The sequence below is a fragment of the Bufo bufo genome, chromosome 4 (assembly GCF_905171765.1).
Source record: "Bufo bufo chromosome 4, aBufBuf1.1, whole genome shotgun sequence".
NCBI classification, from domain to species: domain Eukaryota; kingdom Metazoa; phylum Chordata; class Amphibia; order Anura; family Bufonidae; genus Bufo; species Bufo bufo.
The window spans coordinates 583,384,001-583,410,203 of record NC_053392.1 but is presented as its reverse complement, the minus strand read 5'-3'; the positions used below and the strand labels follow the sequence as shown (position 1 = coordinate 583,410,203).

The following is a 26,203-nucleotide window of genomic DNA, read 5'->3' as shown; positions in this document are numbered from 1 at the left end:
TGGAACAGAAAAACTTTTTTTTTGCGGAACCATTGAAATGAATGGTTCCGTATACGGAACGCAAAAAAACGGCCAGTAAACGGGGGGGGGGGGGGGGGGGGGGGAAACGGTCGTGTGCAGGAGGCCTTACAAAGCATTAAAAAAATTGCTTTATGGCAGCCCCATGAGGAGGAGGGGACCCTACTGACTTCTATGGCAGAGTTTTCTAGACATTCTCTGTGACCTGTGCAGAGATCATTGTACAAGGGAAGAAAAGATAAGCTCTGACAATCGCCTCTTGTGAATGGTGGATCCTGTCTTATCTATACACAGAGGTGATATCATTACAGGCAGGATTAGAATGTCAGATAAGCAGATATCTGCAGTAAAGGGATCTATACAGACCGAGAAGTGAGGGCAATTATTAGGCATAGTGGCCAGTGCGAAAACTGCACCATTTTTGATTTTAGTTCAGATATAAAAAGTAACGTGGAAAATTAAAAATAACATCATGAAAAAAATCTTTAAAAATATGTTAAACATAAAAAAAGTGATTTAAAGAGCAGGTCATTTTCTGATGACACATTCCCTTTAAGGCTGTTACGTGTGTTCATGTATCCACCTCGCTCAGTTATGCGACTACAATACACTGGTCGCGGCCAGGATCTCCGAGTAGCGGTGATCCCATAGAAATGAATGGGATCGCTGAAGCATGGCTGGATTTCTTGCCGTAAAGATCCCATTCATTTCTATGAGACACTGCTACTCAGCGATCCTGGCCGCGACCAGTGTCGCCATGTAGCCCTAGGCCTTAAGACTTTGCAGTGCACAATATGGCGGGACAGTTCTTGCAATCATAGGGAGTAGGAAGCAGAGGCTTTTACTCTCCAGCTTTGCAGGAGAATCAACCCAAAATAACAGGTGCTCCATCCTGCAGCCTAGGATCACCTCATCTACATAGCTTATATGTGATGTGCATTATACCCACATCTGAATATATTTACCTGGGCTGAAGCATTCAGCAGTCCGGACGATGTGCCCTCTGATTCTGGGTACGTGATCTCGACAGCAAATTCAAATCCCAATGGCAGATATCCAGTCATAAAGAACCTAATGAGGAGAAATACGGAGGCATAGCCTTTATATTGTGATCTCTGGTGCCATAGTATAAAGGATGAATGAATATTACAAAGAGCCTGTCATGTTTAGAGCAGCGGTCTTCAATCTGCAGCTTTCCACCTGGTGTGAAACAATAACTCCCAGCATAATAGGTGCTGTAGTTTCACAGAAGTAAGAAAGCCAAAGGCTGGGGACAACTACTTTAGAGTCTGTACAAACTAATGTATAGACACATATTAGCACATTCATAGAGTATACTGGAATGAGCAGGGTGCATCTGATCCTGCAGTACCGTATGTACACATTGACTCCACCAGCAGAATAGTGAGTGCAGCTCTGGAGTATAATACAGGATGTAGCTCAGGATCAGTACAGGATAAGTAATGTAATGTATGTAGACTGTGACTGCACCAGCAGAATAGTGAGTGCAGCTCTGGAGTATAATACAGGATGTAACTCAGGATCAGTAATGTATGTACACAGTGGGGCACATTTACTAAGGGAATGGCGACACTTTTAGACATAAAAAGTGTCGCAAGTCTCCTCTGCTGTCAGACTGTGCAACAATATATTGTCACACGGCCGGTTTTGCACCCTGTACACCAGTTGGGTGTAATAGGGGAGGGGGCGTGTCGGGGGCCGTGCCAGGGCTGGTGTAGTTTCTACTCCAGGTGCACGGACTGCCACAGATTCAGTCACTCCACCAGCAGAATAGTGAGTGCAGCTCTGGAGTATAATATAGGATGTAACTCAGGATCAGGACAGGATAAGTAATGTAATGTATGTACACAGTGACTCCACCAGCAGAATAGTGAGTGCAGCTCTGGAGTATAATACAGGATGTAACTCAGAATCAGTACAGGATAAGTAGTATAATGTTTTTACATTTCTGCATTTTACACGGAATTACAGGCGACACTCAAATGAAAACCCGTCAGCTTCACAGAGCATTCTCCTCAGGACGCGATTATTAGACTTGACTTATGGAGGGTAAACCATCTCTTACCCAAGAGCTCCTCCTGTCACAAACACAATAATGAGGTTCCCAAGATTCAGGGTGAAGGTAAAGACCAGCATCCCGATGAATGATAAGATGTAGACGATCAGCGTGGTCTGCCTGCGTAAAGTCAAAACTGAGCGTTAGCGTCGATGGTACTGCAGACGGGGGCACACGCCCAGCACATTTCACATCGTCACCTACTTGTATGTTTTAGTATAGTCGAGCCACACGCCACAAATTACAGATCCAATCATCCCTGCTATAACCAGGGTGAGCCCGATCCTGCCGGCGTTTACCTCTTCCCCCTGTCAGAAAATAAGAGCTTGTTATTTATCACAGACGTACAGAGTACAGCATACATTGGCCAAAGTCACAGCATAGCCATCAGTATGGATTTGGAACTATAGATTTTAGTAACGTCTAATTCATGGGCATTGGGCACCATGACGGCACAGAGCTATGTCAAACTAAGGATGCATTTTATAGTATGTGGCCCATCACAAACAATAGGGCCCCATAGGGAGAAAAGTCATAAGCAGCCATCAGAAAATCATCCATGATTTAAAGAGGTTCTCCACTACTTTGTACAATTTCTACTTGACCTTTGCTGATCACGGAGGGACCCCGGCTGTAATCTAGGAGGAATCCTAGCAATATGGATTCAATTTGCCTGCAGCCCCACCACTGAGAACTGAGCAGAGAGCCACTCGGGTCAAGAGATAAGTAGAATTATCAGAGCACCCCCCCCCCATCAGCTAAGAATTCCCTAATGGTGTACACTGGGAAAAAAAGGTTTACTGGACAACCCCTTTAAGTGTGATATCATGCAGCCCTATTTAAAAAAAATAAAAAATTAAATAATAAACCGTCTCCCATTTAAATGAACCTGTTAATAATGGTAACAAACATGAAGCAGGTTATCTTTGCATGGTTAATATACCCTCCATATTGAAGAGCAGACCTGGGCATTACTGACTGGTTCTCACTGGAGCTGCAGCCTATACACATGGAACTGGACTGGAACATGGGCAGAGTGCCCACCACCCCCCACATCAGATCAGGAGGAGGTTCTCCAGGATGAGGCGGAAGAGCTGAAAGACAGTGATACCTGAAACGTCCAATACTTCCATATTGTGGCAAACCAATACCGCTGTATATCAACCATAGCATTAAAACCAGCGACAGGTGTAGAGCACCTTGTGACAATGGCCGCTGTGAAGGGGTGGGATATACTACGGCAGCCATACACATTCAATAGCTGTTGTTCGAATGATAGCTTCTCTGCTGAACAATCTCTCCCATACAAGTTCGGTTTGACCGAGCACGTATGTGTATTTAAAGGGATTCTCCTGGAATTAAGAAAATGAAAATACTTAAATATTACTTTATTATAAATATATTCCCAAATACCTTTCATTATTTATAATGGTTCGTTTTGTCTGGGGAGCGATCATCAGGGGAACAAAATGGCCATTGTCCTATTAGCACACACAGAACCTGTCCTAAGCATACATGAGGACAAGTTACTTCACAACACTGAGCTAAAGAACTGCCTAATCCTCCTCTCTGCTCTGCTTGTCAGGGATTATGATCCTGAACACAGATGATAAGATCTTCAGCTGAATCTCTGGGGAATTTAGTTCATGAGGAGACATGAAGTGCAGAGAGAACGGACAGGACAGACTGTGGTAATGTGTTGCTGTAGTAATGGAGACTGTAAACCAGTGCTGCTGCTCATTAGCCACAGCTCACTCTCCTCTGATGTATCATCATCATCATCATCATCTCCATTCCCACAGAGATTCACCAGTATTCAGAATCATAATCCTTGACAAGCAGAGCAGAGAGGAGGATGAGGCAGCTCTTTAGCTCAGTGTTGTGAAGTAACTTGTCCTCCTGTGTGATTAGGACAGGTTTTGTGTGTACTAATAGGACGGCGGCCATTTTATTTCTCCTAATGATTGCTCCCAAGACAAAATGAGCCATTATAACTAATGAAAGGTATTTAAGTATTTTCTTTTTTTTTTAATTCCTGGAGAACCCCTTTAATGAGGACTTTTAAAAAAAAAAAAATATATATATATAGGATTGGTAACTATTCACTTCGCCCTGATCCTTCTCTCCCCAACATCATCCGTCGGGGATCTCCCCACACACTTTATACAAGGGATCAGCAACCTTCGGCATGCCAGCTGTTCTGAGACTACAACTCTCAGAATCCTCCTTTCACTTCTATGGGAGTTAAAACAACAACAGAGTAAGCGTGCATGATGGGTGTTGTAGTTTCACAGCAGTTGGAGTGTCCGGCGAACTCTGTTCATGGCAGGTTCCGCTGACAATACACTACTTTAGAAAGCAGGTGAACAGTCAGGGAGTGGAGTTGATGTGTTCGAAGCAATAAAAATGGCCAGGGGTAAGGATCTGAGCAACTCTGAAAAGGGCCAAATCTAGATGACTTGGTCGGAGCAAATACTACAAAAGTGGCCCTGTTTTGCAGTTGGGTCCAAGTTGATGGAAGGCAAAGCCAGCAATACCATATTGTGGCACATAATACCACCCCAACAGAGCCAAATACCACAGTCAATCACAAAATACTGCCAGCAGCACAAAATACATCCCCAAAAACTTCCACTGGCCGGTAGTGAGGAAGGCCCAAGCGGCCCCCTGGGCATCGGCCCACCGGGAAATTTCCTTGTAAGGTCTATGGCCAGTCCGCTCCTGTCTGCAGCCTCCCATTATTCCAGCATTAGACCTTGTCTACAGGCACGGCACTGACCTCGTAGTGATGTGTGATCATCTGATTCAGCAGCGTGGACACCGAATAGAAGGAGCCGGTCATAATCCCTGAAATGAGAAGAAACAATACTTTATCTCCTGCTCAGACAGATATTCTCCGACCGTATGCCAAGGCTACAGATGGAGCCATGACGCTGCAAATACCCAGAAAGTGACTCATCGGCGATAGAAGGAAAAACCCAGACTCAGTCAACAACTCCTGGTAACGGGAAGAACCTGCCATGTATTGTGAATGACAAAACCGTGTCCGGACCTGAATTCTGGCGAGGAGGCAAAAAGAAACACGGCCTGAGGCTCAAAGCGGGTACATTACGCAACAAAGGACGGATTACAGGCCTAGCCACTGTATCTTGGACGGTTCTTTAACTTTCCCCATGTGCTTGAAGTTCCTCAACATATCTGTTTGCTGTCAGTGAGTGGAAACATTCTTGTTAACATTCAGGGGCGGAAAATCCAGCCAGGTCATTGGCTTTCCAGGCTGGTACATGGCTTGTTACGGTCTGTCACAACTTTTTTTTTTGTCTGACAGCAAGCAGAGATCTTAAAAAGCGTGAGAAATTGAAATGCAAAGTAGTTTAAAAAGCTGTATTTACATCTAGTAAAATAACATATCGCTAGGATACGCCATCACCTTATGATCAGTGTGTGTATGACCTATGCCCCCCCCCCCCCCAATAATGAAAGCCCCTTCGGCGTTGGGTGTGAAGGGGCCGCAGCGCCAATTCAGCACCTTCACAGCGGCCCCCCAAGTGAATGGCGCCATTCTGCATTTCCCTGCTAGTCAGGAGTGCAGCTCTGCAGGGCAATGCAGCACATCCCTGCTCTGCAAGGAATGACTTTGAAGGACTGTGGTGCTGAATTAGCTCTGCGGCCCCTTCATACTGAGGATCAGTTGGGATCCCAGGGTTCCTTCTGACAATATATCATCATAGTGTCATCCCAAACGCGACGAGCAGTGGCTTCCCAATTGTGTCAGAACTACAACTCCCAGCGTGTCCTGACTTGCAGAGAGGTCACTACCCTGCATGGTCTCTGTAACGAAGGAAGGCAATGAGCGCGTAATGTCCGATTACTATTTACCGGGCAGTGAAGCAATGCATACTGTATTTCTTGACGCCCCTCTGTGTTGACTATAGTATTATATCATCGCTCAGGCGAACACCGCACTTTTACTTTGGTGTATTTCATCTCTATTTTTATCATGTTGTATATAAGTGACCAATAAATTATTGTTACTTTTTGAGCCGTTTGTTTTTTTGTATAGGTCTGCTCGTTTGGTATTGAGTTGGCTATCTTTTTTGAGGGGATCAAATGCTGCCCACTATTTTATTTGGGCTTTTATATTATGTAACCTGCATGTAGTAACCCATCTTACCATAGCTGATCAGCAGCAGCACAAAGGGGACGTTCTTGAAGAGATTGATGATGGACTGCTTGTAGGAGTACTGCTCTTGAGAAAAGTCCTGCAGGACAGCCTGAGACTGACTCGGGGGGATCTTGGGCTTCTCCTTAAAGACTGAAATAGAAAGAAAGTCGTCAGTATGATCAGAATGCAGTATAACGGCCTGGGCAATACAATGCAGTCACACATACGACAAGCTTCAGGCTCCTCCAGCAACAGAAATGACAATTGTACCAGTGCTTCCGGTTGAGGGCTCAGGCACCATAATATTACTTCCTTCCCCTCACCTTATCTGTTAGGTCACAGGTTGTTGTCTGACAACCAGCAGCTCTGCAGACGACAACGTCAGTGCAAAGGACAGTAAAGTAGCTGCAAAAGTAATCCACATCAGAGAGGACACGTCCCCATTCCTGGCATGTCTGTTTTAGTCATTAATTGTATTCACCATGTAACAAAAATTCTGGAGCATCTTCTCTTATAACTGTATGTCGTTCCATTCCTCTGTTATTCCTTCTGGAAGTTTAGAAATAAAGGTGCAACTGGGAGTTACCAGCTGGGGGTGTGCCCCCTGCACAGTCTGACACTGACAGCACTGACTGCATAGTTTCAGAATGTACAGGGCAGGGACACACCCAGTCGTACCTTTATTCATAAACTTCTAGTAGGAATAATAGAGGAGTGGCACAACATAGAGTCAGGAAATGTTATCGAGAGCCTGGAACCCGGAGAGATTCTCTTTAAATTAGGGAATATGTTCAGTGCTCTGTCCAATCCGAAGTAGTGGCTGCTAATAGGTGCCAATCAGGAGGGCAGAAGAAGCCAGTCCTGCCCTGCTGAAGGGTTCCAGGGGTGCATCATCAGTTTTGCTCTGGAGGATTTAATGTGGGCAACTGTGCCCTCTCGTTTGGTTTTTGGAAGGTGACAGTTTTCCTTGTGGAGATCCTGTTGGTTTAGGCTACTTTCACACTGGCGTTTCTAGGTCTGTTTGCGAGATCCGTTTCAGGGCTCTCACAAGCGGCCCAAAACGGATCAGTTTAGCCCCAATGCATTCTGAATGGATAAGGATCCGTTCAGAATGCATCAATTTGGCTGCGTGTGGTCTCTGTTGCGTTTTTTTAGACAGTCACTAAAATGCAGCTTGCAGCGTTTGGGGTCCGCCTGATGATGCGGAACCAAACGGATCCGTCTTGACTTACAATGTAAGTCAGGACGGATCCGTTTTTGTTTTTTTTTATGAATAATGCAAACGGATCCGTTATTAACAGATACAAGCGTTTGCATTGTTGGTGCGGATCCGTCCGTGCAGATACAAGACGGATCCGCACCAAACGCGAGTGTGAAAGTAGCCTTAGTCTTACAAGCAATGCTCCCTGGGAAAAAAAAGTTATACAAATGAGCTCAGTAGGTACCTGTAGGTGGCACTAGAGAGCACTTCTCTCCCTTCTGGAGGAGAGCCGACTTGTGTATTCTAGTTTGACGTCATTTCAATACAATCTAGATTTATATCAGACGGTTATCATTGCAACACCCAGACATAAACTCCTGACTCACCCCATGACTGCAGGAACCTCTTCAGATCCAAGCAGCTGGAATAATCCCAGGTAAAGACAGATTAACCCAAATATGCTGGATTACACAAACCTTCCTCTGCCTCTGCCGTGTAGTTGCCATTAGAACATCAGGAAGATATTGGTTCAGAGCAATTGTCAACGCGACAAAGACTGAACACTGCCCACATCTCTGATCAATGGTATACGACTATCCACAGGACAGGTGATGAATGTACGATCAATGGGCGTTCCTCAATTCACCCCTCCCCCAGCCTGCTAAAGGCAGAACCGCTATGTAATGCCGGGTTCACATCAACGTTTCATTTTCTCAAAAAAAAAAAAAAAAAATGCAAAAATAAAAATCACAGATCCTGTATATAAAAAAATAAAAAAAAACACATTCTGAGCACTAGTGATGTATATTTTGCATCCATTTTTGCCATTTCCATCTTAGATCTGTTCCCCCCCCCCCCCCCCCCCCCCCCATTAGAACTAAAAAAAATGAAATGGCGATGAGAGCCCGGCCTAAGGGCTCATGCACACGAACGCATTTTTTTTTGTCCGTGTCCGTTCTGTTTTTGTTTTTTGTTTCCTGTATAAGGAACCATTCATTTCAGTGGGGCCCCAATAAAAAATTTAAATGACTCAGTGTACATATCGCGTCCATATATTCATTCCGCAAAAAAAAAAAAGAACGTCTTATTATTGTCCGCGTTACGGACAAGGATAGGACTGTTCTATTAATGGCCGGCCGTTCCATTCTGCAAAATGCGGAACACACAGCTGGTAATAGTGTTTTGCGGATCCGCAATTTGTGGACGGCGGTGTGCATGTGCCCTAAAGCGGATGGCTTCAGACGATGCCTGGAAATTTCTTGCTTGCTACAGAGCCCGGAATCCCGTACGTAACGCGCGATAGGGCAGCGTGTCCTGCGCGTATACTGCGTCCTACTACTGATCTCCTCTGTGTAGATAGGAACCAGCCATCGGTCACATGAGGTCACAGAGAGGCTTTTGGCCATGAACTGGCTCCATGGGAAGGGACCTGTCACCGCTCGCTGTGATCACCTGCAAGACACAACAGCTAGGAGAGGCCCCGGCGTGTAGAGCGGTGTGTACATTGGGCTGGTTACAAGCAGGATTTCAGGCCAAGTTCACGTAACTGAGGAAATTCCTTCACCGCGGCTGCCTGACACTTCGGTAACGTTACTCCGATCCTGGATTATTGCCAGCCGCTTCCAGCATGGAAAACTGCTGTTCGCCCCTTTCATGTGGGCTGAAGCTCGCTCCGCCTCAGAGACGCAGATCCTACACGCGAATCGTTATATTCACAGCCAGACGTGACTGAGCCTCATTTTACCAGCTAAAGATTATGGACGCCTTTTGGGTATTTTTATGTTTTTGAACGGATATTCATGTAGTTTTGACTTTAGAAACAGCAGGGGCTTCTACCCTGAGCTCCGACGCAGCATGCACATATTGAGAAGGTAGTTCCATGGCGCAGATCTTGGCGTACGTGACCGCAGCTGTAAGGGACAAGATCCGCATCCCATAGGTTTGGAGTAGCTTGCTCCAGTGAATTGATCTGAACCGTCACCTACATAACTTCTGCTTAAAAAAACTTTTTTTTTTTCTCGATACAGCGACTCTCTAGTCCTCGGCCCATAGGTTACACAAAAGATCTTGCGAAATAAGCTGTGTCGGGTCACGCATCAATGTCATAAAACAATGCAACATAATAAGCAATATAATGTAATAAAGTATAAAGCATGACCTGCTACACAGAGGACGATGGATAATAAAACCTGTGCCCTCCACCAGGACTGCATTCTATTTAGGCCTCATGCACACCATCGTATTTTTTTTCCCCCCGCATCCGATCCCCATTTTTTGCGCATAGGATGCAGACCCATTCATTTCAATGGAGACACAGAAAACGGGGACAGCATACCATGTCCGCATCTGTATGTCCATCACACAAAAAAAAAAAAAAGAACATCCGTTTTGTGGACGCCTGCAGAAAGCGTGGGATCCACGCGGCCGGTATTGGTATTCTGCCGATCCGTCTTAGGCAATTCTTTGGATTTTGGGAGACATCCATTTCTGGAAAAGAGGAGCGACAACCAATGTGGCTTCTGCCATAGCGAGCGCCAACTGGTGTCACTGAGCTTCCCCATAACTACTCAAAGAAACACTTAATGTAGAAAATACACCAAATCTAGGATTTCCTCCCCGAATTTCACTCCTTCCACTGTCTCATATTGCCATGGAATATATTAAGAAATCTTCTCTATCTGCCCCAGGATATCAGCCATGTCCTCCTCCGTATCCCGTGCCCGCCTAGAAGACAACTGGCTGCAGCAAGAGACTCCTTGCTATGGCTCTGTCAGGAATAGGAGACATAAAAAGATTAAAGGGGTTCTCCAAAATTTTAATACTGATGATCTACCCTCTGCATCATGGGTTATCAGTATCTAATCGGTGGGGGGTCCGACACCCGGATGCCCACCGATCAGCTGTTTGAGAAGGCACTTTCCCCAAGGCCAGTGATGTGACTTTTAGTTGTCACATGGCTTAGGAGCAGCTCAACCACATAGAAGGGAATTGGGCTGAGCGCGATCGCTGCGAGAAAGCCGCCAATGTCTTCTCAGACAACTGATCAGCGGGGGTCCCAGGTGTCAGACCCCACTGATCAGATACTGATGACCTATCCAGAGGATAGATCATCAATATTAAAATCTCTGAAAACCCTTTTAAGGCGGTCCTCTCCGCACCATGAAAGTGATGAGGGGGTATTAGTATAAAGGCTGTTCATTTCTGGGATTACTGTACCTAATATTGTTTCGACACAGGAAGGAGTCGGTGACATGCACTTCAATGTTCTGCACATAACCTCTACATCTCAATGGAAGATAAGTCATTACACAATTCCCCTCGGGGGGGAGTGTTCGGCCACAGTCGCTGGGCTCTCGTCCAACGTTCTCAGCTTGGAGCTAGTTGCATCACAGATCTTCATTTACAGAGGTATGATGAACCTAGAGCACATCTTACTGTGGGACACAGGCCATGAGAACAGAAGGCTACCAGATGTCCACTGTGCCACCCCCCACCAACCTGGAGAGGGACAGCTGCACAAAAATAATCGGGGAGATTTACGAAATGTGAAAGCACCAGAATTCTGGCTTAATTTGTACCAAAAAAATGGCATCAATCCCTTGCACCGCATTTATTGTGTGCACTTTGCCTGACAAGAGGGTGTAGGTTCGCAGCAAATGCTTAAAATGCTCCACACCCCGTGGCAACTTGGGACCCCCGCCGATCAGATGTTTGAGAAGGCACCAGAAGTAGCGCTGCAGCCTTCTCTCAGCTCACCAAGCACAGCGCCGCACATTGTATAGTGGCTGTGCTTGGTACTGCAGCTCAACCCACTCACTTCTATGGTGCTGAGCGGCTCCTAGGCAACGTGACTGAGGAACGTGTCTTCATTCAGCCTACGAAAAGCTGGAGAAGGTTGCGGCGCTACTGTGAGTGCCGCTGCTTCTCAAACAGCTCATGGGCAGGGGTTTTGGGTTTCGGACTCCTACTATCCAGAGAATAGGTCATTAGCATTAAAGTCTTGGAAACCCCTTTTAAGCCTCCTCTGGTGCCTCTTTAGACAGGATTAGTAAATCTGCCCCAATATTCTTCATCGTACAGGATGTAAGTGGAGACCCCTATCCCATAGTAACGTTGTAGGAACACAAGATAAGATTGGAGCTACATGGTGCCCCACTGCCCTCCTCAGGTCATATTTTTGGAACAGAAATGTCCTCATTTTGTCTCCTGCGCTCTATCGGGACCTTTCTGCTGAAACAGGAGGAGCGGTTAGCTAGCGCCGTTTCCAGAATGTCTCTGTGACTAAAGTTGGCCATACACATTAGGGTCCATTCACAAGTCCGCAAGTGTTTTGCAGTCCGTAAATTGTGGATCCGCAAAACACGGACACCGGCAAAGCGCTTTCCGCATGGCTGGCACCATGATAGACATGCATATTCTTGTCCGTGGCTGTGGACAAGCTCTATCTGTTTTGCAAAGATGCGGACGTGTGAATGGACCCTTAGATGAATACTATCCATACTCAGGACTGGTGGACCATCTAATGTGTATGGTGTTGTACCGAGATATTTTTGGGAGGGGGGATGGGGGGGGGGGGTAGTTGGATACTGAGGCTTTCAACACATCCGGTCAATATATTCTCACTGCAGATAATCAGTCGCCAGAGGTATTTAGCGGAAGCTTCTCCTCTCCCGATTGAAAGCACATGCGTGCACAGTCGAGACGAGCCTGCCGACAAGGTGTATGGGAAGCCTAATTGTCAGGGAGAGCCGAGAGGTGGAAAAGTGACCTGGTAGCAGAAAAAAAAGTAGTCCTAAGACAACAAAAAAATGGCTGACCGGTTAATATGCTGAGGGCAGGAGAACCTGCTGAGCCTGGAGGGAGTCCCACTTTTGGCTGAGGTTTGTAACGTGGAGGACGTCTGCTCGCACTCACCTGCAACAGTCAGGATGAACAGAAGGGTGGACACCGCGGCGGTGCCATAAAACATGATGCTGATGTTATGCGCCGTCACCTTATTGTCGTCCGACCGTGGAACCAGCACAGGAGGGAGAAGGAACCCGATGGCAGCGCCAAACTGTGGAGCAAAGAGAAGAGACAGTGACCCCGCTGCCGTCATCATCCATCCCACCAGATAGAAATACGATACAGACATGTAACAGTTCCCTGCACCCGGCCTTCCATTTTTCGGGCTCTCATTACCCTCAGATGGCACCATCTTTCTGGCACTGGCCGATTAAAGGCACTTAGTAGTTGTAAGTGGGCACTCAGAGAGGCTCTTAAAATCCCAGGGAAGGATCTCTCCACGTCACAGGCTCCTCTTCTACTCAGCAAGAACTTCTACAGGGAGGCAATTAGTGTTCGGAAGGTTCCAGGCGGTGGATACGTCCTACACACCACCCAGGGACAACCCAGGCCTGGGGCTGCATACCTCGTGTGTTTCTTGATAATATACTTATTACACAATAGTTGGTTCTAACAAGTCTGCTCCGATGTCTTCCTATATACAGCTACACGACAAGGGCCAGCCGCAAACCCTTAACGGCTAGCCCTGTTTACCTCTTAAAAGGGTATTCCTATCTGGGAGATTGATGACATATCACTAGGATATGCCCTCAATGTCAGATCGGTTCTGGGACCTGCTTCTATATCCAGAACCACACATGCGCAGCGTGCTCTCCTTCACTTTGGTGGCCCTGTTTTCTAGACACGCGGGATGCTCTCCTTCACTTTGGCGGCCCTGTTTTCTACTTGCGCAGGATGCCCTCCTTCACTTTGGTGGCCCTGTTTTCTACTTGCGCAGGATGCTCTCCTTCACTTTGGTGGCCCTGTTTTCTACTTGCGCAGGATGCCCTCCTTCCCTTTGGTGGCCCTGTTTTCTACTTGCGCAGGATGCTCTCCTTCACTTTGGTGGCCCTGTTTTCTACTTGCGCAGGATGCCCTCCTTCCCTTTGGTGGCCCTGTTTTCTACTTGCGCAGGATGCCCTCCTTCCCTTTGGTGGCCCTGTTTTCTACTTGCGCAGGATGCCCTCCTTCCCTTTGGTGGCCCTGTTTTCTACTTGCGCAGGATGCTCTCCTTCACTTTGGTGGCCCTGTTTTCTACTTGCGCAGGATGCCCTCCTTCCCTTTGGTGGCCCTGTTTTCTACTTGCGCAGGATGCTCTCCTTCACTTTGGTGGCCCTGTTTTCTACTTGCGCAGGATGCTCTCCTTCACTTTGGTGGCCCTGTTTTCTACTTGCGCAGGATGCTCTCCTTCCCTTTGGTGGCCCTGTTTTCTACTTGCGCAGCGTGCACTCCTTCCCTTTGGTGGCCCTGTTTTCTAGATGCGGGTCATGCTCTCACTGTGAGCATTATTGCTGCACCGTGTCATCATTGTGCACATTATACTTGTGCTGTACGTTATCCCACCATTGTGACGTGGCTGTGTGCATTATCCCTGTGCAGTAGGAAAACTGACAATCTTAAGCATCTCATGTCCGTGCTACTGCAAGAGGTCATGGTGATGTGGGGCCCCATTCTAAGTTTTGCTATTGGGCCCCATTGGTCTTTGTTACGACGACCCCGGCTACATGACTTTGCAAGTAAAGCTCAGGTTATGGCGCAGCGTCTGGGCAGTGTGTGGATCCCATGTGGCATATGCCCAGCCTAATACAAGGTGGATGATCCGGTCGCCTGTGGCAATCAGCTCATCCTGGGAAAACTGTAATTAAAGGCTCAGGCACAAGGCCGTTGCCGTTTTTACAGTCCGCAAATTGTGGATTTGCAAAACACGGACATGCTCTATCTTTTTTGCAGGGCTGCGGAACGGACTTACGGATGCAGAGATGAATAGGTCGGCCATGTGCATGATCCCCTGATAAAGAGGGCTTTCCTGATCCGATCTCCCAATTTGAATGGGGCGGCAACATGCATGCACGCTGCTGCTCCATACAGTTATATGGGACTACCGGAGACAGCAGAGTTCAAGCACTTGGCCATCTCCTGCAGTCCCAAGGGCAGCAGCGCATCTGCAAACTGGGGAACACCGCCCCCCCTCCCCCAGTGGTTGGACCCCCGTGATCTCACTACGCCCCACCTATCCTTTCGAAATGTTCTTGTAATGAGAAAACCCTTTAAAAGCAGGGATCAGCAACCTCCGGCACTGCAGGTGTTGGGAAACTACAACTCCCAGCATGCAGACTTGCCCGGCTGTTCGTGGGACTCCCACAGAAGCAAAACGGAGACTGCTGGGAGTTGTAGTAGTTTCACAACACCTAGAGTGCCGGAGGGTGCTGATCCCGCTTTTAAAGAATACAAAGAACTCTGGATTACTGCCAATATCCCAAGCAACGCAGGTCACCCTCATGACCTGAACTTACTGGAGAGATCACAGCGCCAAAAAAATAAAGGAAGAATCAATGAGCACCCCCAGAATATTCTTGTGGTCGTTTCTGCCGCAGGATCTTCATATCCCTGAACAGCTTGGGGAACGCTGGGAGTTGTAGTGTCAACACCTGCTGCAGAAAGGCCCTGGATATATCTTGTTGGGGGTCTACCAATGGGATATTAGGAACTAGTCTGGGATCCCGTATAGGGTGCCCCCACTGTGCCAGCCCAGGGTGCCCCTTCCCCCCACGGATCAGTACCTGGTTGCCCAGCACGGCCGTGGCACAGGCAGTAGACACCTCCTTGGGTCCGAACCAGACCGACGCCACCCGGGAGGGCAGCCCGAGGATGAAGACCTGCGCCACCGAGCACACCACCTGGGCGAACACGGTGACGGGGAAGAGGTCGGGCCGGGCGCTCGCGCACTTGATCCAGGCGCCGAGGCAGTTGAGGCTGGATCCCAGCAGCGCCGTCAGCCGCAGCCCCCGGGTGTCCAGCAGCCAGGTAGCCGGGAAGATGAGCGGGATGTAGACCAGCATGTAGACCACGGAGAGCCAGTCGATGTCCCGGTTGGGGACCCTGTAGAAGCCGGTGAAGATGCTGGTGAGGATGCTGTACTGGATCCACTGGAAGGCGTTCACCAGCGAGTACAGCGAGAAGACGGCCAGCACCGCGAACCGCCGCCTGTACAGCCGGGTCTCCAGCGCCGCCGCCACCGGCGGCAGCATGGCTTGTGTCTCCTCCTGCACCGCCAGCTCCGCGCTGGGGCTCCCGCACACCGTCACCGCCAGGTCTCCGTTACTGCTCGGACTGGCCAGCCCGTCCCCGCCGACCTCCTTCCCCAGGGTGAGCCCATTGTGCTGTAGGTTGAGTTCCGTGGACACCATGATACCGGAGGAGCGCTGGCAGCCGGAACACAGAGGCGCGTGGAGTGCGCGAGGAACCGAGGCTGACGGCTAGCCATCCCTGCGAAGTGAGCCGGCGCGGAACGGCCAATCAGAAAGCGTCTCGTCACTCGCCCAGCCAATCGCAGACTGGTTTCTAGTGTTGTGGCTACGCCCATCTGTCAGTGACAGACGTGTGGGTGTGACAGCTGATGACAGAAGAAGGAGAGAAAAAAAAAAAAAGTGCGGATGAAGATAAAGGAACAGGCGACAGGCCAGTGACCAATGAGATCGCTGCTTTCATTTCCACACGGTTACAACACAGAAATGTTAATCTGCGTGTGATTGGCTGCTGCAAAACGTCATCTTTGCAAATCAACGTGGAAGCCAATCAGGTGACTACTTTCAATGTGGTACCATCATGGACACAAATGACAGCTGGAATGTGATTGGTTGCTATTAGCAACCCATTTCATCTATAGTATGTCTTATATTTTGGAGCTTTCCATGCAAAAATCGAGCAAATTCCAGTCATGCCTTTTATCCTTCTTTGTGTGGGTCTGGCTATGGCTAATTTCACCCCAAGTGCATTAATTTAGGAGTAACACATCAGATGGGGTTGTTACGGCATATGATTGACTGATTTAGTGACATCACCGGTGCAGATTATGATGTCACTTGTGGTGAGCATATTGCGCTTCCCGTGGGACATACCACACGGAGGCAGACTACAGAGCGCCTGCTATGGGCCCTGAGAGACGGGTTGTTCCACCCATTTTGCTGTTAAGGGGGTGAGGATCTGTGCAGGACGTCCCTCTCAAAAGCAAATGCATTGTTGGCAGTTGACCTTTTGTGCCCGATGGCAAAATGGCACCAAAATGGGGGCTCACAAACATTTAGGCATGGAGTTCCTGCTCTTCTATGTACATCATGGGGTATTCCATTTATAAGAAGTTATCCCCTATTCACAGGATAGGGGATACTGTAGCTATTATATCCGTGGGGGGGGGGGGAAATCTGGGGCCCCTACTAATCATGAAAAGTGAGGCCCCATAGACTGAAGTCCTTGGAGTGGGTGGTCGAACCTTTGCTATGCCGCTCCATTCATTCTCTATGGGATTGGCGCAGATAAGAGGCCGAGGTCCTCAGGCGAGCGCTTCGTCCCGTGAGGTCACGTCCATCGGTCACATGGCCTTTGTACAACTCACTCCTGTTCAAGTGAATGAGGACGGGCTGTAATGCCAAGCACAGCCACTATGCAATGAACGGCGCTATAAAAAGGCCGGGATGCTGCCAGCTGGACCTCCAGCTATCCTAAGGATAGGTCATCCATATGTAGTTCCCAGAAAACCCCAGTACTCGGTTATCTACATGACTTCCAGAGAACTGAATGGAGCGGCCATGCACATGTGCGGCCAGCCGTTCCTATCAGGGGGGCATGGGGCATCTCGGCGGGGGTCCCAGCGATAGGATTTAATATTTATCCCTTATTCTATGGCGCCCATGTGAATCAACCAGGTGCCTGACAAAGGGGACTGTCTGGTGCCCCCTTCAGGAGTCCAGGGTAATGCGCCCTGTGTTGTCACACACCCCTAAGGCACGCCCTGTCAAAAGGGATGGGGCTCATGCATTTTATGGGCATTTTCACCCAGGTGGTCCAAGGGGTTATGCCATGAAAACCAGACATGATATAGAACAGGGGTGGCAAACCCGTGGCTCTTGAGCCGCATGCGGCTCTTTGTTTCTTCAAGTGCGGCTGTAGCTGTGGAGCCGGGAAGCAGTCAGGCGGCTCACTCTCCACCCCAGGCTCAGATGTCTTCTCCTGGTCGGGCTCTGTTGCTACTTTGCAGCTCCAGCTCACTCTCCACTACGTCCTGATGCACACAGTGTGAGAACGTAGTACGTGGCGATACGCACTACGACCTGACGTTGTGCTCATCAGGTCACAGTGGAGAGCGTGTCAGACCTGCAGAGTAGCAGGTGCCCAGTGTCTGATCAGGAGAGGGAAGAGATTTTTTTTAAATTATAGAACTAAGCATGGGGGTCTTATCTAAGCATGGGAGGTTCTGATCTGAGCATATGGAGGGGGGGGGGGGGTCAGATCTGAGCATAGTGGTTTTGTTTTGAGCATGGGTTGGTCAGGTCTGAGCATGGGGGGGTCAGATCTGAGAAGGGTGGAGATCTGAGCATGAGGGGGGGGGGGGGGGCCTGAGCAGTGAGGGTCTGACATGGAGTCTGATTTGTGTTGTCTGATCCGAGCATTGGGGGTCTTATTTTGGGGATCTGATTTGGAGGTCTGATGAGGTTTGGGGATCTTATTTTAGGTCAGATGAGGATTAGGGATCTGATTTAGGAGTCTGATCTGAGGAAAAATATATATTTTTTTTATTCTTTTCTCTGCTAATGAAAAATAAGATATTTTTTTTTTATCAGACCTGAGATCAGAGGAAAAATATATATTTTTCTTTGTTAAAACCTAGGTGCATCTTGTAGGGCGAAAAATACGGTGACTCGTGTGTAAATGTATAGCTTGTGGCTCCCGGTAGTCATACTTTTCATTTTTGTAATATACTTTCATTACTAAAATTGTACATTTCTATTAAAAAATAGCTCTAAAGTGGCCCATTTTGAGCCTTAGTAACGCTCCTCTGTCTTATGCTTACATAACAGGGGAGACTTGCTGAACGCTAAAGGCTCCATTCACACTTCCGCAAAATGTGTCCGCATCCTTTCCGCAATTTTGCGGAAAGGGTGCAGACCCATTCATTCTCTATGGGGACGGAATGTGCTGTCCGCATCCACATTTGCAGATCCACACTTCCGCATCCGTGCTTCCGTTTCCGCAAAAAAATAGAACATGTCCTATTCTTGTCCGCAATTGCGGACAAGAACAGGCATATTCTATTATGTTGGCAATGTGCGGTCCGCAAAATGCGGAACACACATTGCCGCTTTCCGTGTTTTGCGGATCCGTGTCTCCATGTATCCGCAAAACACATTGCGGACGTGTGAATGATGTGAGCAGAAGACAGAGGAGCGTTACTAAGGCTCAAAATGGGCCACTTTGTACATTTCTATTTTAAAAAAACAGAATTGCGGACGTGTGAATGGGGCCTCAGGGTACATGCACACGTTCAGGATTCATGTGCGGAGAATCCGCACTGAAATCCGCAGGTGTTCGCAGGCAAATCTGTGCGGTCAATCCGCATTGATTGGTGCGGATTTGCATACGGATTTGCGTGCGGATTCGATGGGGATTTCACTAAGTGAATGAAGAAAATCCGGTCAGGAAAAAAAAAATTAATTGACATGTCGCGGATTTTAAAATCCGCACCGCAGGTCAAAATCCGCGAGGAAAAAATCTGCATCGTGTGCATTGAGAATTTCAAATTCTCATAGAATACAATGGACATGACCTACGGTGCGGATTTTCCGCGCGTAAAATCCGCACGCAATCCTGATCGTGTGCAGGGGGCCTCAGGGTCCCTTATCACCGCCAGTTAGTTAGCTACTTGTTATGTAGTTAGCGCCCATCGCACCGCAGTCACTGATTAGTCGCTGATTAGCGTCATCGCTGTCGCTAATCAGCACTAGTACTATATAGTATCTGTAAGTGATCAAGACTGATCGCAATCAGATCTATATCAATACATTAGGGTCACCTTAGGCTCTACAAAAAACGCAGTGTTCGCCCGATCAGGCCTGATCTTGTGCGCACACTTGTGTTCAGTCCGCCCCACCTCAGTGACAGAAATGTTTTTTTTCTGATCACTGCAAAAACACTGTAAAATCGCTGCGGCGCTATAAAGATCACTTTTGAGCTTTTTGGATCTTTATTAGCGATCGCAGCTTTTTTTTTTTTTTGCACATTTTTTGGCAGAGATTTTTTCATCCACATTGATCGATGCGAATGAAGAAATCTGTGCCGGTCATTTTTTCTTTCAGCCCAGAGGCTGAACGGAAAAAAAAGAATCTCATTACCCGTATGCTCAATATAAGGCCTCATGCACACGACCGTGCCGTTTTTTGCGGTCCGCAAAAAACGGATGCGCAAAAAACTGAAGGCGCCCGTGTTGACTTCCGCAATTTGCGGAACGGAACGGGCGCCGGCAATATAAATGCCTATTCTTGTCCACAAAGCGCGGACAAGAATAGGACATGTTATATTTTTTTAGCGGGGCCGCGGAACGGAGCCACGGATGCGGACAGCACACGGAGTGCTGTCCGCATCTTTTGCGGCCCCATTGAAATAAATGGGTCTGCATCCGAGCCGCCAAAACGGCGGCTCAGATGCGGAGCCAAACAGTGGTCGTGTGCATGAGGCCTAAGAAGAATAGCAGAAACTCCTAATGCTGGCCATACATGTAATGATTGCGGAGACCCTCAAATGCCAGGGCAGTACAAACACCCCACAAATGACCCCATTTTGGAAAGAAGACACCCCAAGGTATTCGCTGAGGGGCATATTGAGTCCATGAAAGATTGAACTTTTTGTCACAAGTTAGCGGAAAGGGAGACTTTGTGAGAAAAAAAAAAAATTATCAATTTCCGCTAACTTGTGCCAAAAAAAATAATCTTCTATGAACTCGCCATGCCCCTCACGGAATACCTTGGGGTGTCTTCTTTCCAAAATGGGGTCACATGTGGGGTATTTATACTGCTCTAAAGTGTGAGAAGAAGTCTGGAATCCAAATGCCTAAAAATGCCCTCCTAAAAGGTACTCGTTGGACTTTCGGTCCCTTTGCGCATCTTGACTGCAAAAAAGTGTCAAAAGTGTGGTATCGCCGTACTCAGGAGAAGTAGGGCAATGTGTTTTGGGGTGTCTTTTTGCATATACCCATGCTGGGTGAGAGAAATATCTCTGTAAATTGACAACTTTTTATAAAAAAATGGGAAAAGTTGTCATTTACAGACATTTCTCTCACCCAGCATGGGTATATGCAAAAATACACCCCAAACCACATTGCCCTACTTCTTCTGAGTACGGCGATACCACATGTGTGACACTTTTTTGCAGCCTAGGTGCGTAAAGGGGCCCAAATTCCAATGAGTACTTTTAGGATTTCACAGGGCATTTTTTACGCATTTGGATTCCAAACTACTTCTCACGCTTTAGGGCCCCTAAAATACCAGGGCAGTATAAATACCCCACAAGTGACCCCATTTTGGAAAGAAGACACCCTAAGGTATTTCGTGAGGGGCCTGGCGAGTTCATGTAAAATTTTATTTTTTGTCACAAGTTAGTGGAATATGAGACTCTGTAAGAGAAAAAATAAATTAAAAAAAACATTTTCCGCTAACTTGTGCCAAAAATAAATATTCTAGGAACTCGCCATGCCCCTCACAGAATACCTTGGAGTGTCTTCTTTCCAAAATTGGGTCACTTGTGGGGTATTTATACTGCCCTAGTATTTTAGGGGCCCTAAAGCGTGAGAAGTAGTTTGGAATCCAAATGCGTAAAAAATGCCCTGTGAAATCCTAAAAGTACTCATTGGAATTTCGGCCCCTTTACGCACCTAGGCTGCAAAAAAGTGTCACACATGTGGTATCGCCGTACTCAGGAGAAGTAGGGCAATGTGTTTTGGGGTGTATTTTTACATATACCCATATTGTGTGTGATAAATATCTCTGTAAATGACACCTTTTAAAAAAAATTTATACAAAGTTGTCAATTTACAGAGATATTTCTCTCACCCAGCATGGGTATATGTAAAAATACACCCCCAAAACACATTTCCCTACTTCTCCTGAGTACGGCGATACCACATGTGTGACACTTTTTTGCAGCCTAGGTGCGTAAAGGGGCCGAATGTCCAACGAGTACCTTTAGGCCTCTTTTAGACGGGCGTTGCGGGAAAATGTGCGGGTGCGTTACGGGAACACCTGCGATTTTTCCGCGCGAGTGCAAAACATTGTAATGTGTTTTGCACTCGTGTGAGAAAAATCACGCATGTTTGGTACCCAAACCCGAACTTCTTCACAGAAGTTCGGGCTTGGGATCGGTGTTCTGTAGATTGTATTATTTTCCCTTATAACATGGAGTATTCCGCGCGGATGCGATGTGTGAGTTGAACGCATTGCACCCGCTCTGAATACCGACCCATTCATTTCTATGGGGCTGTTCACATGAGCGGTGATTTTCACGCATCACTTGTGCGTTGCGTGAAAATCGCAGCATGCTCTATATTCTGCGTTTTTTACGCAACGCAGGCCCCATAGAAGTGAATGGGGTTGCGGATGCAGTGCGATTTTCACACACGGTTGCTAGGAGACGATCGGGATGGGGACCCGATCATTATTATTTTTCCTTATAACATGGTTATAAGGGAAAATAATAGCATTCTGAATACAGAATGCATAGTAAAATAGCGCTGAAGGGGTTAAAAAAAATAAAATAAAAAATTTAACTCACCTTAGTCCACTTGATCGCGTAGCCGGCATCTCCTTCTGTCTTCATTTGAGCTCTGTGCAGCAACAGGACCTGTGGTGACGTCACTCCGGTCATCACATGATCCATCACATGATCTTTTACCATGGTGATGGATCATGTGATGACCGGAGTGACGTCACCACAGGTCCTGTTCCTACAATCAGCAAAGAAGGAGACAGAAGGAGATGCCGGCAGCGCGATCAAGTGGACTAAGGTGAGTTAAATTATTATTATTATTTTTTTTAACCCCTCCAGCGCTAGTTTACTATGCATTCTGTATTCAGAATGCTATTATTTTCCCTTATAACCATGTTATAAGGGGAAATAATACAATCTACACAACACCGATTCCAAGCCAGAACTTCTGTGAAGAAGTTCGGGTTTGGGTACCAAACATGCGCGATTTTTCTCACGCGAGTGCAAAATGCATTACAATGTTTTGCACTCGCGCGGAAAAATCGTAACGCACCCGCACATTTTCCCGCAACGCCCGTCTGAAAGAGGCCTTAGGCTTTACAGGGTTGCTCACAATTTAGCCCCGCCCAAAATGCCAGAACAGTAAACACACCCCACAAATGACCCGATTTCGGAAAGTAGACACCCCAAGGTATTCACTGAGAGGCATAGTGAGTCCGTGGGAGATTATTATTATTTTTTTCCAGAAGTTAGCAGAAATGGAAACTTTATTATTTTTTTTCTTTTCTCAGAAAGTGTCATTTTCCGCTAACTTGTGAAAAAAAATTAAATCATACATGAACTCACCATGCCCCTCCGTGAATACTTTGGGGTGTCTTCTTTCTAAAATGGGGTCATTTGGGGGTTATTTATACTATCCTGGCATTCTAGCACCTCAAGAAACATGACAGGTGCTCAGAAAGTCAGAGCTGCTTCAAAATGCGGAAATTCACATTTTTGTACCATAGTTTGTAAACGCTATAACTTTTGCGCAAACCAATAAATATACACTTATTGGATTTTTTTTTATCAAAGACATGTAGCACAATAAATTCTGACACAAACTTGTATAGAAATGTAATTATATTTGAACAATTTAACCAGAGAAAGTTAAAAATACAATATTTTGATTAATATCGGAAAAACAAAAAATCTTAGCAGCAATGAAATACCACCAAAAGAAAGTTCTATTAGTGAGAAGAAAAGGAGGTAAAATTCATTTGGGTGGTAAGTTGTATGACTGAGCAATAAATGGTGAAAGTAGTGTAGTGCAGAATTGTAAAAAGTGGTCTGGTCATTAAGGGGGTTTAAGCTAGGGGGGCTGAAGTGGTTAAAGGGGTTCTCTGGGCTTTTAATATTGATGACCTATCCTCAGGATAGGTCATCCATATTAAAAGCCCGGAGAACCCCTTTAAGTGTCCCAATTTTTACTTCATACATGTTGGTATGCTTTAGCTACACCCTGGCCAGCATCTATAGTAAAAAGAAATGTGTGATTATATTATCCAGACAAAAAAATTGCTCTGAAAACTCTAAATATAATAAGACATTTTATCTATAAAAAAAACAATAAATAAATGACATCTAAAATTAATTTAAAAAAGAAATCACATAATGCGATAGTAAATACTTAAAAAGCTATCATTGTTTGGATGACTGCCCTGACAGGGTGGACCTCCGAAAAATGGTAAGACTCTGGTTCTAGGTTCCCATGGAGAGGCTTATGTTTCATCACCATGGTAACGAGACTCATTGTTCACCGCATAGGGTAACAGGAGACGGGTTATCTGCAGATCATCTGGGCGACAAGCACAGTCCAAATGTCTGACAAGGCAGAAAGATTGCAGGAACTCTATGAGAAAAGAGAGAGCTGGTGTATGGTGGAGAGACACCACACCCAGTACTGGAGCAGACTGGAGAGGAGACACTTCCCTCAGCACCTGCAAAGTGTCATCAATGAGAGGCCACCACCATCTATGGAGTCTAGAAGCACGTGGACCAATATAACCCCGAGACATAGGGAGAAAAGGCATTTCCCCAATACAGGTAAGTGGCTGATCGAGCCGGAATCTACTATAGCTCGTGGAGGCAGAGTATAGGCACTCCCAGCCTGCGCAGGAATGGGTTGTAGACGTAGTAGGCAGCTGCATAGGGCACAGCTGGGAAAGTGGGGCCAGTGCATGGATTAAAAAAAAACACTTCTTTGCCTTTAAATTTCTACCAACTAAGGCCTCATGCACACGAACGTATTTTCTTTCCATGTCTGTTCCGTTTGTTTGTTTTTGTGGACCGTATGTGGAACCATTCATTTCAATGGGTCCGCAAAAAACTGAAGTTACAACATGTGCATTCCATGTCCGCGTCGTAAAAAATTAAAACATGTCCTATTATTGTCCTCATTACGGACAAGGACAGGATTGTTCTATTAGGGGCCGGCTGTTCCATTCCACAAAATACGGAAGGCACACAGACATCATCCGTATTTTTTGCGGACCGCAAAATACATACGATCATGTGCATGAGGCCTAACCCTAAGTTCACACCTGAGCGTTTTACAGCGCGTTCCTACGCGCTGAAAAAAAGCACAACAAGGAGAAACCAATGCTTCCCTATGGGAATGGTTCTCACCTGGGCGTTTTACAGCGCGTACGATCGCGCTGTACAACGCCCGAAGCTCAAACAAGTACTTGAGCTTCTTTGGGGCGTTTTGTCGCGCGTTTGTGGCCATAGGTCACTGCTGTCAATCAAACAAACGCGCGTTTTCCAGTGCAAAAAACGCGCGTAAAACGCGCGTTTTAGAAACGCTCAGGTGTGAAACCAGGGTAAGGGAGAGATTTATCAAACTGGTGTAAAGTAGAACTGGCTTAGTTGGCCATAGCAACTAATCAGATTCCTCCTTTCGTTTTCCAAACGAGCTGTCAGATATTAAAGGTGGAATCTCATTTGATAAATGACCCCATTAAAGTTGTATCTCACCAGTAGGGGTCGGACAGCTGGGAACCCCATCAATCAGTGGTCCCAAGTTCCCCAAATGCGGCGGTCGAACATGCATGCTGTCGCTCCATTCATTCTCTATAGACAAACACAATGCATACAACATCAAAATAACTTAAAGCCTAAATATACCATACAGTGCCGCTACCACCATACAAATATAAGTTGCGACAAGTTGGATTTTTGTGCGACACAATTGACTGTCATTATACAAAATGTTGCGCGACATATGTACGTGTAGCCCTAGCCTTTCAGACAGCGTATTCAAGAGGACACTTGTGATTTTGCGGTATCGTTTTATATTTGATACTTTATCTTTATTAATATTTTGCAAGTTTGTATTTGATTATGAGTAACTGTGTGTATATATGTATCCTATTACATATTGGTGTATACGCCAACCACTTGTGATTGACAGATGGCTATGGCCGCCTTACCTGGGCGTCTGACGTCATCCCACGTGTGTGTGGGGAGTCACTATAACTTGAGATTTGGATCATTTTGTGAAATGTTTGCTGATGAAGGCTGGGCGGGCCGAAACGCGTTCAATTGCTGTAAATATTGATGGAATAAATATCAAGCATATGAATTGAAGAAGCCGTTGTCCGCTGGGATTCCTTTGTTATTAGCCCTAGCCTTAGTCAGGCCAGCTCTTAGAGCACTCTGTCCGAAGTATTATAGTTAGATTACAGAGGTAATTGTGTTCTGGGACTGAATTATAATATGTATAAGTTATACCAGCAGGGCTACATTTCCCCGTATACAGTGTATAGTATAGACAGTACATGTTATTTGATATTTGTATATTTTTCAGGGGCTGGACATTTGGTATAAGCAGCTGGAGCATCTTAACTTGAAACAGAAATGGCCACTGCCACCAGAATGGAAAGAATTACACCTGGATATCACTACTTGAACTACTACCACCATCGGTTACTGACACAATAAATGCCATTTGAAATCTTCATTTGCTTTTCTTTATTAAAGGCTTTTTCCGAGTGTTTAAAGGGGTTATCCAGTTTCACAAACAGCCCCCCCCATGTGCCGGGCCCCTCACAGGTAATATGATTACCCCGCTCCCTGCGCCGCTCCTGGTCCCCGCACCGCTGCTTCTCACTGTACACGGATGAAAACA

General features: G+C 46.6%; 1 protein-coding gene across 1 annotated transcript in view; it reads right to left on the bottom strand.

The window, feature by feature from the left end:
- The window catches only part of FLVCR1 (FLVCR heme transporter 1), a 32,362-nt gene extending 16,603 nt beyond the window's left edge, over positions 1–15,759 (bottom strand). The window contains exons 1-7 of the mRNA XM_040430412.1: positions 15,066–15,759; positions 12,376–12,517; positions 6,270–6,410; positions 4,875–4,942; positions 2,300–2,403; positions 2,105–2,215; positions 984–1,089 (exon numbers count right to left, since the gene is read on the bottom strand). Of these exons, the coding sequence (XP_040286346.1) occupies positions 984–1,089; positions 2,105–2,215; positions 2,300–2,403; positions 4,875–4,942; positions 6,270–6,410; positions 12,376–12,517; positions 15,066–15,692 (1,299 nt within the window). The 5' untranslated portion in view covers positions 15,693–15,759. The remainder of the gene's footprint in view (positions 1–983; positions 1,090–2,104; positions 2,216–2,299; positions 2,404–4,874; positions 4,943–6,269; positions 6,411–12,375; positions 12,518–15,065) is intronic.
- Between the last annotated feature and the right edge of the window lie 10,444 nt (positions 15,760–26,203).